This window comes from Pomacea canaliculata, linkage group LG3 (genome assembly GCF_003073045.1).
Source record: "Pomacea canaliculata isolate SZHN2017 linkage group LG3, ASM307304v1, whole genome shotgun sequence".
Classification (NCBI taxonomy): domain Eukaryota; kingdom Metazoa; phylum Mollusca; class Gastropoda; order Architaenioglossa; family Ampullariidae; genus Pomacea; species Pomacea canaliculata.
This window is the reverse complement of record NC_037592.1, coordinates 40,238,308-40,252,526: the sequence shown is the minus strand read 5'-3', so window position 1 is coordinate 40,252,526 and position 14,219 is coordinate 40,238,308. Positions and strand designations below refer to the sequence as shown.

The 14,219-nt window shown below is 38.6% G+C and overlaps 1 protein-coding gene across 4 annotated transcripts; it reads left to right on the top strand.

Annotated features, from left to right (window-relative positions):
• The first annotated feature begins 1,298 nt into the window (after window positions 1–1,298).
• LOC112560261 (telomeric repeat-binding factor 2-interacting protein 1-like) lies at window positions 1,299–11,941 on the top strand. 4 transcript variants are annotated; one of them, XM_025231968.1, is made up of 12 exons: window positions 1,299–1,471; window positions 2,033–2,079; window positions 2,875–2,988; window positions 3,392–3,493; window positions 5,035–5,149; window positions 5,579–5,777; window positions 6,130–6,181; window positions 7,100–7,844; window positions 9,005–9,032; window positions 9,615–9,934; window positions 10,556–10,670; window positions 11,430–11,941. In XM_025231968.1, the coding sequence occupies exons 1-12, from the start codon at window positions 1,355–1,357 to the stop codon at window positions 11,567–11,569; spliced, it is 2,094 nt and encodes a 697-aa protein (XP_025087753.1). In that variant the 5' UTR covers window positions 1,299–1,354; the 3' UTR covers window positions 11,570–11,941. The 4 variants fall into 4 exon arrangements, with proteins under 4 accessions (XP_025087753.1, XP_025087751.1, XP_025087752.1 ...); XM_025231966.1 differs by having other exon boundaries at window positions 9,507–9,934; XM_025231967.1 differs by having other exon boundaries at window positions 1,322–1,400; window positions 9,507–9,934.
• The last annotated feature ends 2,278 nt before the right edge of the window (window positions 11,942–14,219 follow it).

Below are 14,219 nucleotides of genomic sequence, written 5' to 3'. Positions count from 1 at the left end.
TTCTCAGGCACACATTGCTATCCAGGGCAACCAAGATTGTATTTCTGATATTAGACAATTGATGACCCACAACAAGCTAAAACTAAATGACAAAAAAACAAAAGCTTTAATTTTTTACAAACAGGAAAGCCAGAGTTCACCCTTCAATGCCTGTCTGTGTTCGGGTAGGTGATGCTAATGTTCCTTTTGTTATTTCAATACTTAACTTAGGTTATATAATGTCTGCTGACATGTCTCTTGATTATCATGTTTCTCACATCTGTCCTCCTGCATAATATGAGCTCTGATAGATCAGATCATTCGCCATACTCTGTCCATCTCAATCATCATAATTCTCGTCTGCTCATGTGTTCTGTCTAAACTAGACTACTGTAACTCTCTTCTTGCTGACTGTTCACAGTACCTCATTGATAAGCTTCAGAAAGTCCAGAACTCACCTGCTCGTCTCGTTTTCTGGACTCGCAAATGTGAACATGTCACACCACTTCTTCATTGGCTACAAATTAAAGCTAAAATATACTACAAGCTCTCAACTCTATGCTATGGATTCTGTGAAGACTCCTCCCCTCCTCCCCTGTCTGTCCACGCTCCTGCTCAAATCCTTCACTCCTCATCAGACTTCGCATTCTATTCTCCCACAAAGACAGTCATACGGACGTCCTCCCTTTGTGCTGCTAAGCAGTGGAACTCTCTTCCTCATCACATTCGCCACTCGGACTACAAGGCTACATTCACACGCTCTCTGAGGACGTATCTGTTCACAAAGTACTGTCCCTGAATTACTATTCTAAGTTCCCTGGCAATACTGTCATCTTAACCATCATATAACAACTCCATCCGACACTGTTTATAGTATCTACATCCCTTCATCCATTGTTTTGCGTTCTACTCTGGTACCTAATGTATATGTTCAGTGTGCCTATACGTAGCACACACTACACTGGCTGTTATCGTTCGTTTATCATTATTGGTCTGCGCAGAGAGTGCGATCTATCATGTTCGTGATGCTACGCGTTATAAGTTCGCATTATTATTACTTACATCTGAGTATCGTGCGTAGGTCAGAAAAAGGTCGAGTCGCAGAGTGATGCCCCTTGGTCACGCAAACATACGAAGTGGAAATGGGTATTTACCTAATTGCGAGAAATGTATGAAATATTTTTATTTTTGCTTAAATTTTATTGCAAAAAAACTAAAGAATCGAAGAAAATAGTGACTATTTATTTATTTGTATCAGCAAAGGAAAATAATGGTTTTTTGTCATTATTACTTGAATTTAATTCGGATCAACCGATCAAACGAAACGAAGTACACGAAAGTAGATTAAAAATATTTTCAGCGGGTGATTCCATTGATGTCTCTGACTGCTAAGCAGTATAGACATGATCTCTTTATTAAAGGTGATGGTTCTGCTCTAGTTTTTCATATCCCACCAGGACAGACAAAAAAGGAACTAATCCCTTTGATCAAAGTACGTGTATCTGAGCCAGTAACGATGCTCGATATTAATTTTTTTGTCAAAAGCAAAATCGGTTTATTATCTGTTCTCGCTTATATTGGTTTCTAGCAGAGAGCGAAAATTATATGTTTTAAGAATTTCGAAAATTTAAACAGTTCTGAGGCTGTAGGTATCAGATACTGAAAATCTGGGCTGTGATGCGTAATCATCTTCAAAGTAACGATTAACCAGTGTAATGGTTTGTTTGTGTGTGAGATGAACGAGGATGTAGTTTTAATCTGAATATAGAATTATGATGAACTGCATAACTAAGGAAACCACTGATTAAGTTTAACGTGGTCTGCCTTAGATGCCGATTTTGTTGTTGTTGTTTGTTTGTTGTTTTTTTTGTTGTTGTTTGTTTTGTTTGTTTTGTTTTTTGGGTTTCTTTTTTGTTTGGTAATCTTCATGAAATAATGTAGAGAAGGTAGCATAGGCATATTTATTCAGAAGAAAAGTATGTCGTTTACTTTAAGGTTTTTAAGTATTTTCCTTATGAAGAAATTTGAAGTTATTTTTATTTCATTGTTTCAGCATGGTGGAGGTGTAGTTACAAGTAAAAATAATGAATGTGCAATCAGGTAAAGTTTGTTAAGTTCTTCAATTTTAAAATGATAAGGCAGACACGGGCTTAGTTGTATGTATCAAGATTTTAGAAAAAAAAATGCATGCTGTTTACTGTTCTGAAATGAGGGACCAAATGCATTACTTGAGGGCACATGACATGATGAACAGATTCTACCAGAAGTAGGATCGAGTTAGATCTCGCCTCTATTGAGCCTCCTTCCTTCCATAATTCCACCCCTCTCCTTCCTTTGTTAGCATAGCATCATGTGCCCCTGAGTAAGGCGTTATATTCTAATTTTCTCTAATTTTTTTTTTTAATGCAAAACTACAGGTGACATGTCAGAGTTGTGTGACACTACAAGCTAGGGGAAATTAACAAGGTGTATCTATGATATTGATTGCTACAACTGGTAATGGTAGTTGCTGTATAGGGAATAGGAGATTTGCGATAGATGGGGATGGTGTAAGTATTCAGAAAGAAAGTTGCAAGTTCCTAGCAGCATTTGCCAAAAGCAGATGAAGTGTTTCAAATGTCAGAACTGTGTTGGATTTTAAAACCATATAATTTTTTCCATCCATTGCTCTATCAAGTTAATACTTGTGCTTAGTCAATTTTCTGATGCACTCCTAATCCTGTTCTCAAAGATTGTTATCTAGAATTTCTGCAGATAGTCAGTGGTTGCAGTTTTCCTTTTTATAAATCATGTTTTATTATAATTATAGCATGTATCTGCATTAGGAAAAGTTATCCCATAAACAGGTTAAAATTAATAAAAAAAATTACACCACTACTTCAATGAAACTTATAGACTTGCGGACAAGAACTTGGGAGAGTCTGCTGTAAAGTACCAAAACCTCTTTTGGCCATCCTATGTGCTTGACTGTGTGAATCAGAACACACTTTTGGACCTTGAACAATATAGGTAGGTTGCAGATTTTATAAAGAGAGGAAATCATGTTTTTACTTTTACCATTTTGTATCATTTGCTATTTTTATTTGTAATAGTTCTTCATTGTATCACTGTGATTCTTCAATTCTGTAACAAACTGATTTTAAACTTTTCCCTCAAGAACATGGAATCAGCTTAGTTAAGGTTGTTGATAAAATTAAATTTCAGTAGTTAAAAAAGTTAAGTAGTTGCTTTGAACATTCATCTTGATGCAGTTTGTTGATGTCTGGCCAAGGCTTTTTTTTGTGGTCATTCTTTTAATAATGGCAAAAATGTAACTTTGTAAATAAACAAACTCAGCACTGGAAGAAGGTGTAAGATGTTGAATTGCAACTTATGCTTGGTACAGCTAAATATTGACTTTTGTGGTGAGCAGATGCAGTAATGGAACTTGCCATCCGCAGAAAATGACTGATTCAGAAACTGACAGTGACATGAGTCCTCCCACTACTATCAAAATGCCACATGGAAAAAGAGGGTAAATTTCATAAAAGTGATGATGTTCCAGCCATTTGATTTGACATTTTTTAAAGTATTTTTAAAGATGTCAGGGTTAGGGTTAGGTTTAAAAATGTTTTTAGTCAGTATCATTTTCAGTGTGTAAGCACATCACATCTGTAGCTGTTTTTTTCAGATGCTGTTGAAGAAATCTTGTCTTAATGCATGTAAATTCTTATCCTTTATTTCTATAAACAAACATTACCTGGGATGATATATCTCATAAACTTTTCCAACTGTCATTTTCTTTTCAGACTGTCGATTTTCAACCTAGCACTTTATTTGAGTCAAGCTTGATCAGTTCAGTAATCGACTCCCTCTAGTAACTCAAACATGCACAGTTTTTAAAATTCTATACATTGAAAAGTTTAGAAACAACTATTTACTATTCATGTGTGCACATGCACACACAGAATAATTAGAGTAAAGTCTCACTCACACACATGAATTCTATGCATTTCTAGAGCTATAGAGAAGATCACCTTTTAGTGCGTTAGTACAGTTGTTCTCAAAGCATTTCAGACTGTGGAACACTTCACTAAAATAAAATACGCCCGACCACCATGGCGAAGGTGGTCATTTTTTAAAAGTTTCTTATACCGGTATTAGTGAAATTAGCTTACATTGCCGGCTAAGGGGGGTGCATGGACGTACCTTTGTTCGTCAGGGGGGCATCACAAGTAAAAGGTTGAGAACCACTGACTTAGGGTAACAGATGATGCGGCTAAATGACACGATGCTAGCACTGTGACATAAAGACTTGGTAATTGAGTGTTTTATGCGGACGAGCAATTGGGCATTGATAAAATTAAAACTTGTGTGAAATCAGTACTGGACTAATTAGGATATCTGGTGATCTAAATATCACTTTGCTGACATACCACACTTTGAGAACCACTTTCCTAGTAGACCAAATCAAAGGCCAGCAAGAGGAAATGGGATATAGTATAAATGTTATAGTGATTCCGGGTGATACAAGTATTTCTCTTGCTTTGCTGTTTTTTCATTTTCTCAATCTTTCTTTCTTTGTCTTAACTAAAATGGTGCCATTGTCCAAAGTTACTCTGTGTAATAGTAGATTTTAAAAAAAGTATTGGAGTCTCAAGCAACCTTCCTTATCTCCTTCACATTCCTGTTTGCTGATATTTTTGCCAAAACATCTCCAGTGAAAAAAACATATTTATTTTATTATTCAGTAATCCTTTCAATTCTTTAGTCGCCCAAGGTTTTTTTGGAAATATCACAATAGTTTTGCTAGTTATTACAGATTCAAAAAGAATTGTAAGAAGAAACAACATCTCATTCAGGCTACCACATGAGTCATAAAAGAAAGATTCCACACAGTGCAATCAAAACAACCAGCAGACATAACACTACTCGCATCTGTCCAATGCTTTATCAATGTTTTTCCTCTTGCAGCAATACATTTATACATATAATTTTGTTTTGCATCTGTTTACAGGTGTCATTGTATGCATCACTTACAAAATGTTATTATCAGATCTCATTTCTTTTTTGCAGACGTGCACCTTTTTCAATTGCAGAAGATTTGAAAATTCTCCAATATGTGGTTGAAAACAGGGTCATTGACAAAACTGGTGGAAAGGCTATATGGAAACAGATGGAAAGCCTGAAGGTAGGCAAATATTTTTCAGTAAAATAGTAGAATTTTACTTCTATTATTTTTATATCCTTTGCATACTCAAATGTTTATGTTGTAGAAATCAAAGGAGGGTAGGGGTGGCTGAAATGTCTAATTCTCAGAATTCTTCCTCTAATTCTGCAGAATAATTGCACTTGTATTTATCTTTAAGAAATGCAACATTTCATGACTACATAACGTCATAACCAGTAATATTGACACAGTGTTAACCAGTTGGAACCTTTAATACGTACGAGGAATTTATCACTGGAAGACTGCCAATCCTTAGAAGGAGCGGATCGCTGGAAGCACTGGTTGTATATCTGATAAATGCTGATTTTGTTTTTTCCTTTTTGTTATTATTCTCCCTTCTTTTTCTTGATTTTATATTGTATTTTGTGTGCCTTTTTGTGTACTTTCAAGCTAACAAAACATTCTGGAGAGAGTATGCGATCCCGCTTCTTAAAAAAAATTATGAACACACTGGATATCTATGACATTCCTAACCAGTGGAAATCTTACTTGACTGGCAACACAGCTGTTGCAGCCATTGATTCAGAGAAAACAGACTTGTCTGACAACACAGCCAAAGACTCTACAGCTTACATAGAAAACACAGATGGTTAGTTTTGGTTTAATTATCAGATGCTGGTCCTTTAGTTTATGAGGTGGGGGAAAGGTGGCAGATATTTATGTACATAAAGTATGTAAAGTGCTTTTAAAAGAAATTCTCTTAAGAAAGGATTTGAAACATGAAAAATTGCAGTGATTTTCTGTCTGCTTTTGCCTCAAGAAGGTTTACTGAAGATTAGATAAAGCAGTCTGGATACAACTGACATTACATTGCAAATATAGCTTAGTAGAAATTTTATTGTGATAAAGTAAACATGCTATGGCTTAGACTGGTGCTTCTTGATTTAATAGTGTACCTCTCTTAATTTGAGCTGTGTAAACTATGTTTATTACGTTTTCAGCAGAGGCAAGGGAAGATGAAACAGGAGTTGTGGAAGAAACTCCAGAGATGAGGTAAAATTTTGTCTTCCTGTTAAATATTTCAAGATTTTGTAGTGATTGCGTGCATTTTTTTACACAAAATATGACAAATCAAGTCTAACATGAGGGGAAATTCACTCTAAGAAACCTGTAATATCCATTGTTTACAATGCACATTATTTCACATCTTCATTACTGAATATTCCACTTAAAATCTTCAGAATAAAATCTGTTTAATTTGACAGCTTAACATTTTACCTTCTTTCAAATTTCTAACACAATTTGAAAAAAAAATAGTGGTGTCATCTTTGAATTGTGGAGTGCCTCATATCCATAGTACAGAATGATGGCTTGTGATAGCAGAGCATTTGTTGCGAAACTTTCCTGTCTCCTCATACTTTAAAAAAGAAGGGTAGTCCCCTAACCTTGCAGTCGTTGGGAGTAAGGTGACCACACAGTAGTGCCCATCTCCACTCTTTTACTGCCTTTCCTTCCCCAGTCCTCTCTGGGGTCAGGTGCCCATTTAACAGCTGGCTCAACTAGGGGAAGCGCTCTATGTCATACTGGTATCAAATGGGAAAGTGTGCACTTCCAGCCTTGGACACCAGTGTTCTAGCCGCTTGGCTGTCTGTTTCTTGATACCACAGAACATGAGAAATTCAGCGCAGAGAGCAAACATTTCCATATATTTCAGCTGAATCAACTTTAGAGAAGGAAATATTAAGCTAAGAGTGGGAAACAGCTCATGAAATGTGTGCTTTAGAGGGTGAGTTTTCATATCTTTATACATGTGTGCCATATATGCATACATTTATTTTTTACCTTTTTAGTAAAAAGGTTTTTGTGTGTTTGCTTTTATGATTGTTGAGAAAGTAAAGTCACCATTTAGTTACCAGTGAAAATTTTTGCTGAAATGGCTTCAAATCGAAAATGTATTCTATCCACTTGCAGGTCAGGTTCAGGTTCTGTAACATTACATGGCAGTGATCAAGGAAGCCAAACTTCCATCAGTAATGCTGTTTTGTCTGCATGTAGCCCTAACAACACAAACTCTACTCTAGATGACCTACATCACAGCAGAGAAGTTGATTTAGAGAGTGAGGAGTATGATGACTTTGACATGAGCTTGCTTCAAATGGCAAAAACGTCATCAATCGGCAGTACTACAGAACCAAGTGGTCTTTCAACAAAATCTAACAGTATGGAGGATGTATCTGAAAAACAGGATGGTCCAGTCAAAAGCCACTCAGAAATTACAAAAGCTAAAGAAAGGAGCCAAGTGTCAAAAGATGCTACATCAGCAATTCCATCAAGTTTTGATGACTCTGATTTTATTTTTGACAGTGAGCAAACTGAGTCACCAAATCTGCAGAAGAAACAATCTGAGGAGAGACCTCAGAACAGACTTAAAAGGAGGACTACTAGAACATCCTTGTCTCAGCGCCATGTTCAAGCTGATGTGAGTACTCAGAAGAAAAGCTTGGATAAAAATGAAAATATGGCAGCTGATTTACAGGGACAACATAAATATCATTTTGCCTTGCAAACAAGAAGTGGAATTGTTTCCCAGCAGAATGGAAGGGCCAATGGCAGGTCGTCTAGAAAGAAACATCAGAAAAAGGGAGCACCATCAAGTCAGATTGTTCAGAACTCGCCAAAGAGAAAAAGCAGAAAGAAGAAAAAAGATGATGATGAGGTATATTTATGCAGAATTCATTTAGCAGTTAAAAAGCATTTCTGTAGAGCATTTCCCTGCTAGCAGCAAGCTCAGTACACTTTGACATAAACAATCACCTTTACAATATCTCTGTCACATATGTAGAGGGCGTTTGTTGTTTTTGTTGGGGCCGGCAGTTGTTAGTTTTTGGCAGGACTTGCTGAGGTATTGCAGAAGAGGATACTTAACAGTGATTGGGTAGGGTTAAAGCTCCTAATTGCTTCGGCCGTACAGGAGCATCGCTGAAAGTTTCGCCTTGCAATAGGTATATAAGGGCAGAGCTGAGACAAGACAGGTACAGACGTCGGTGGATGAGAAAGAGAGCACAGACGTGACAGAAGAGACAGTCTTGACTTTTAGTGCCTCTGACTATGTGGCTATTGTACAAGCCCATGGATTAAAGAGTCGCACATCTGCTGACTGTTCCTGCCTTTGTTCAAGTATGTTGGAAGTTTGTTGCCATCACGCCACAACCTTGCCACTCGGCTACACATACACAGCATACCTGCACACACAAAAGGCACCAAACCAGACACGCTTACACGCAGGAGTGGAAGGGATGAAAAGAAACAAAAGCCACCAGCTACTTAAAGTAGTCCCAGAAAAGGTGGGTCTTAAGGCCAGACTTGAAAAACATGAAAGCACAAAGCAGTGGTGGCAAAGTGTTCCAGATGCTGGGGGCCAGAGAAAGAAAAAAATGTATTCTGTAGCTTATTGTTCATTAATGCAGCTGATTTTGCTGTAAGTGAATAGTTCTTCCTCAGCTCACTTGTATTATCATCTCCTAGTTTTTTTGTCAGTGTGGTGGCCCTTCTCTTAATTCCTTCTGTATTGTTCATAAATGGAATATGCATGCTTTCTTCAACAGTAGCAAATAACAGCATCAACCTCCAGATCAGAAAGTATGATGCATCCTTCTTGCATAGCATGCTTAGGATTCCCCCTGCCCATGGTCCCTTTTGTTTTCTGTAAACCTGTCTCATCACAGCTCAGTGTTTTAGCTTTTTTAAAAAATTTCTGGGGTAAAATCAATAAGCTATAGGGTATCCTAATACTAAGTTGACCTAAAATGGGAGTGTCATTGAAAACATTGAATGCTATATTCTGCAAAAATGTCCTGTTTTTCTATTACATTGCAGTCAGAGTCAAATTGCAGTGATGCGGAAGGTGAGTAAAATTTGTGTTGCAGCTAGAATATTTATTAATATCTTGTTTTTCATATAAATGCATATGCAGAGATGGTGTTTGTATCACTCTGGTGTGTGTGTGTGATAGGGAGTGTGTTTGAGGGGGATGGGCTGAGTGTTGGTGTAAATGCTTCAGTGCAGTGACCAATTGAGAAAACCAACAATTATTGTCTTGATCCATATGACTCGTATATCTCTGCTGCCTGTCCCCCTTTCCTTTGCCACTTAAAAATCTACATTTTGATACTGACCAATGCTTGAATTAATTCATTGATCGGCACAACCTCGTAAACGGAGCACAATTTGCTAGTGGAAACCATGTTATAAAACTTTAACTCTTGATCGTATTAATGTTCAGCAGAATATTTCAACAACTTTATATATTTTAATAAGGATGATATACAAAATTATTTTTTATGCTTTCCAAAAATCTGTGTAATATCATACCTAACAGAGAAATCTGCATCTGCCGCATCAAAAGGATCCAGTGAAAAACAGTTAAAAATAATCTTGTCATCATCAGAGTGTGAGAAATTGATAACAGCAAAATCTCCATCTGTAGCTCAGTCCTCACCAAAGAGAAACCTACAGCCATCGGCAGCATGTACCCTCACAACCCCACCTAGACGATGTTCCAGATTATCCTTGTCTTCATCCAAAGTCTTGCCTGGATTGTCACCACAGAAAGAAGGTTCCGGTACATCTCTTGGAGGTCAAAGGTCAAAACCAACTTCTCCATCAGACCCAAAGATGCGAAAAAGGAAAGGTTCACATAATCAGTCTGTTTCCACAATTTCTGCAAGAAAAAGACTGCAACTAGCACCTGAATCTGACTCTTCACTGGAAAATGACTCATTCATTGAAGACAAACAAACAGTAGAGGTTAGAGACATGCTCTCTTCCTTTCTTTGTCAGATTAGCAAGTGGCATATCCGTTGTTACTGATGGCAATATTTGTTCCCATAGCAGTTCGCTTCCTGACATTTATAGCATTTTGCTGTTGAGTTAGTTTGTGTTTCAAGTTCATTATTATCTCCTGACATCGATAGTGATTTACTGTTGGGAAGTGGATAACTGATTGGTTAGAACACTTGTATTTGAACCGAGAGGCATGCATTAATCAGAGTTAATATGTGGCGCAGCAAACCTTCCCTAGCTGACCCAGTTGTTGGGAGTGGGTACCTGACTGAGGGTTGGGGAAGGTAAGGCAGTGAGGTATAGATGAGTACCAGTTTCATAAAGCTGGCTCCGAGAAAATAGAAGCCTCTAACACTTTGTTCCCCAGTGGTCTAATGAAGGTTAGGGACAGCATTCATCTTTTTTTTTTTTTTTTTATTGAAGTTATTGTATGCGTCAAGTTTGTCATTTTGTATAATCAAATCTAAGAGAGGGCTTGGTTGAAGATGGCTGGAAAGTTCATGTCATTACATTGTTTAATTCCTCACCATGATAACATTTGTTGAAGTCAATATTTATGCACATGATCTTTTTTGTTCACAACAGCTTTTGGCACAAGAATTTGGCTTCACATTATCAGAAGCTTGTAGCATCTTGTGGCAGTTTAGTGGAAACAGAGAAGCAGCTCGCTACTGGATAATGACAGATCACTTGTTGCGAGGTTTGTTAAGGACTGATGTATTGATATTTGTTTCTTATGAATGGATAAACCTCAGTGCAAGATATCATTTCCCCAAATCTGAATGAATTTCGCCCTTCTACCCCCCCATTCCCCCCCCCAAAAAAAAAAAACCCAATCCCTTTATTCCCAAGATACCTACACACATCACAAGGCGCAAAAAGAGGTCAACATCACAGACATGAGGATAGTACAGGGATACTTTTCTATTGTGAAGGCTTCAGTCAATGGGGTGCCAGTAAAATATATTAATTTGACGTAACCTTTCTGTGCATGGATTGTTGTAGGATTATGTCTTTAGAATGGAAGAGTATTCACCCAGAATGCAGAAAATAGTGTCTTGCGCTGAGCTTTACCTGAGACTAGAAATAATTTGCGTGTTAGTAGTTCTTTAAACAAGAATTTCAGTATCTGATATTGGTGCATTATAAATACCAGATAGTTGTGTTTTTGTTGTTAATTTCTTGTCACACCTCTAGATCATTTCTCAGATCATTTAATGTAAACACGTACATTGGTGATCTTTGGATTTTTTTGTTTTTGTTTTAAGTTGTTCTTTTTTGTGGGCCGATTGAAATTGACTAGATAGATAAAACAGTTATTAAAATATTTAAATTAGACTCTTTTCTCCTAAAGTGTGCAAAGATGATAATTTTTAGATGCATTTTGTGAAGGTTGAAATCTGCTTTATGTAGTAAATGAATAATCTATGAATGTTAAGTCTTTTATATAATCTGTTAGGTCACTACCTGTGGACAGAGGAGGACGACAAAGCTGTCCTAGAGTCTGGAGCGGACTTCTCTCATCTGGAAAACTTGAAATGCCAGCGAGGTGAGGCAGCCGTCAACGCTCGCCGACAATGGCTTCAGGAGGACAGCTAATTACTCTCACATCATTTTCAAAAGGAAACGTCTTTTGGCAGCTCCCAGCTTCAGATGTGCATGATATACCTTTTGGGAGGGAAGATGAAATCTGATTTTTGTCATTTTCAGATGTTCATCACAGCTTAGAAGCCGTGCTGACTTAATGGCATGTTATTGTTAATGACAAATCCGGCCTGAAGGTCTGGCAGAACTTGGCAGCTACGGTTGTGTGGGAAAAGCACATTGTATTTCTGTGAGAAGGTGAACAGTCTTTTGGAAAACAGTATATGGAAACTAAACAGTGACGGCGTGAAAAAGTGTGCACTGCGGAACAATTGTAAATCTTCCTAACAATTATAAAGAAAAAAAAATATAAATTCTGTCTCAGGAGTTCCGTGAATATTTGCATGTCAATCTACATTTGAAATGGCTACAAATAATTGTAACTGACTGTCGATGGCATGAAGCGACTCTGTATGTGACATCAGTGTTGAGGTCGAGCTTACTAAAGTTGCGCAACACAAGCCTTCTCTCTCTTGTTCCTCCTCTTTCTTCTTTTTAGAGTAGTAGTATTGAACTTCATATTTCCGAATGATGATAGCCATTAATCAGAAATGTTTAGCGACTCTCTGAGTTAATCTATTTGTTTCTCCAGCACATGCTGTCTCTTGCGTTGTCGGCAATAGCATCCTGCAGTTGCTTACTCGAGGTAATCGACGCTCAGGCCTTATAAGCGGATGATCAACGTGAACCGAAGAAATTACAGGAGCTGTGCGATCGGCTGATCACGAACTAAGGCTCCAGAGCCGGCTGGTGGGTTTCACTCTCGCCAGACTGGTCTTTATTTCCAGGCTCTCATTGATTGGGTGTGAAGGGGGTGGCCGGTAGAGAAGGGAAGGCACATGCGCGTGCGCACAGTGCAGTAAGTGTTGACAGTGAAAGACGTTGCTAAATAACAAAATTACGAAGGAGTGGCCTAAGGACAAGCCAAACTACTAGAAGAGATCCTTCACCAGTACAAATAATGGGCCGTAAACCATCAGGGACCTCAACTTCCAGGATCCCATCCTCCCCCGATACGCCTCATGCAGGGTTCCTAAAGGAGGCCTCAGAGAAAAACTGTGTCAAAAGAGAGAAAAAGAAGGCAGGATTGAGACCAGTGACGACAGAAGATAAGAATGATAAAACTGAAAGGTAACAGGGAGATATTTGTTTAGAAAAGGAATATAGATGAAAGGGACAGGTAAGGGAGGAAAAAACAAAAGCCTAAGAGAAAGGGGTGGGCCAGCTTAGTCACCCAGCCAGTATGCCAAGGCTGCATATCAGTCTCCTGGAAAATTACACTTGCTAGTATCACCGGACTGGAAATGTGAATCCACCAGGGTTCAAACCCCGTCTGTTCGACCCATATGTCGAGGATAAGCTAATCATTGTACTGCGCGAGTAGTACAGAAAATGGTGACAGCTCAAGTGTGACAGCCTTCGGCAGCGGAGAACGCCAATCGCGTGTTGCCGAGTCCACCCCTTCCGCAATGATACATAGACCCAGGCTCACTGTGGCAACATAAACGACGCCTCCAGGCCTGTCGTCACGAGGTTTTCGGTGCTGCCCACTGGTCGCTAATCAGCAGCAGACAGCAAAAGCTAGCCACGCAAGTGTGAACCCACTCTAGGGTAGCTGGACAATCTCAGGTGTGGCTAGTCCTGACACTGATGTATGGATGACCGACAGGCACATAAGACATCAGGACAAAAACACTGGCCTACTTTAACCGCCTTCCCATAATTATAAGTAACATCTCAACTAAGTACTTAAAACAAGTTGGAAATAAAGAAAATCGGTTGGTTAATATAATCTTGCTACGGCTCCAAAACGTAACAAAATAATATTTTACTGTTGTTTTCAAAATACATTGCACTTTGTAAGCTGTTATATAAGCATGTGGAATGGTGGATATGAAAGTGCTTACAATGCTATGATAATAAAGAAAGCGAGGGCGCACGCAAGCACATGCACTTATGATAGACACACACGTTTACCGAATGTTTTCGACCTCAAGACTGGGTTGCATATGAGATCTTGACAATAAGTCTTAAATCGCTGGTTTCAAGGCCAAATCGACTTTGCTTGTTCGGAATAGTCGACTTGTCTCTAATTGAGGATTACTTTCACAGTGCTCTTCTGTAATTTCTGCTGAGTAGGGTTTTCTTTATGAGTACAATTACCAGATATATATATATATGCAACCTGCAAATGTTTGTCTCTGCTTCTTTGAGTCCGTATACATCAGGGGTGGGCAACATACGGCCCGCGGGCCGGATCCGGCCCGCGACGGGATTTTGACTGGCCCGCAGACTGTTTCTGGTCGTACATGATAATGTGGCCCGCAGCCACAGTCTGCCGCAATCTCCCACTACATGTACTAATTACTTGCTTACTGCGTCGAATAATAGTGACTGTTAGTTATTCTTTGGTTCTTTGTTTTCAGTTAGAATTAGATTTAGAAGTCGGCAAGAAAGCAATATGTTTGTTGTGCAGTGAAAGTGTTGCCGTGTTTAAAGAGTACAACGGTAGCGGCCATGATGCGACGAAACATGCAGGCAATGGCAGGCTGTGGCAGGCTATCATGGCTATGGCAGGTTTTTATCAGCAGCGGACCGGCAAACA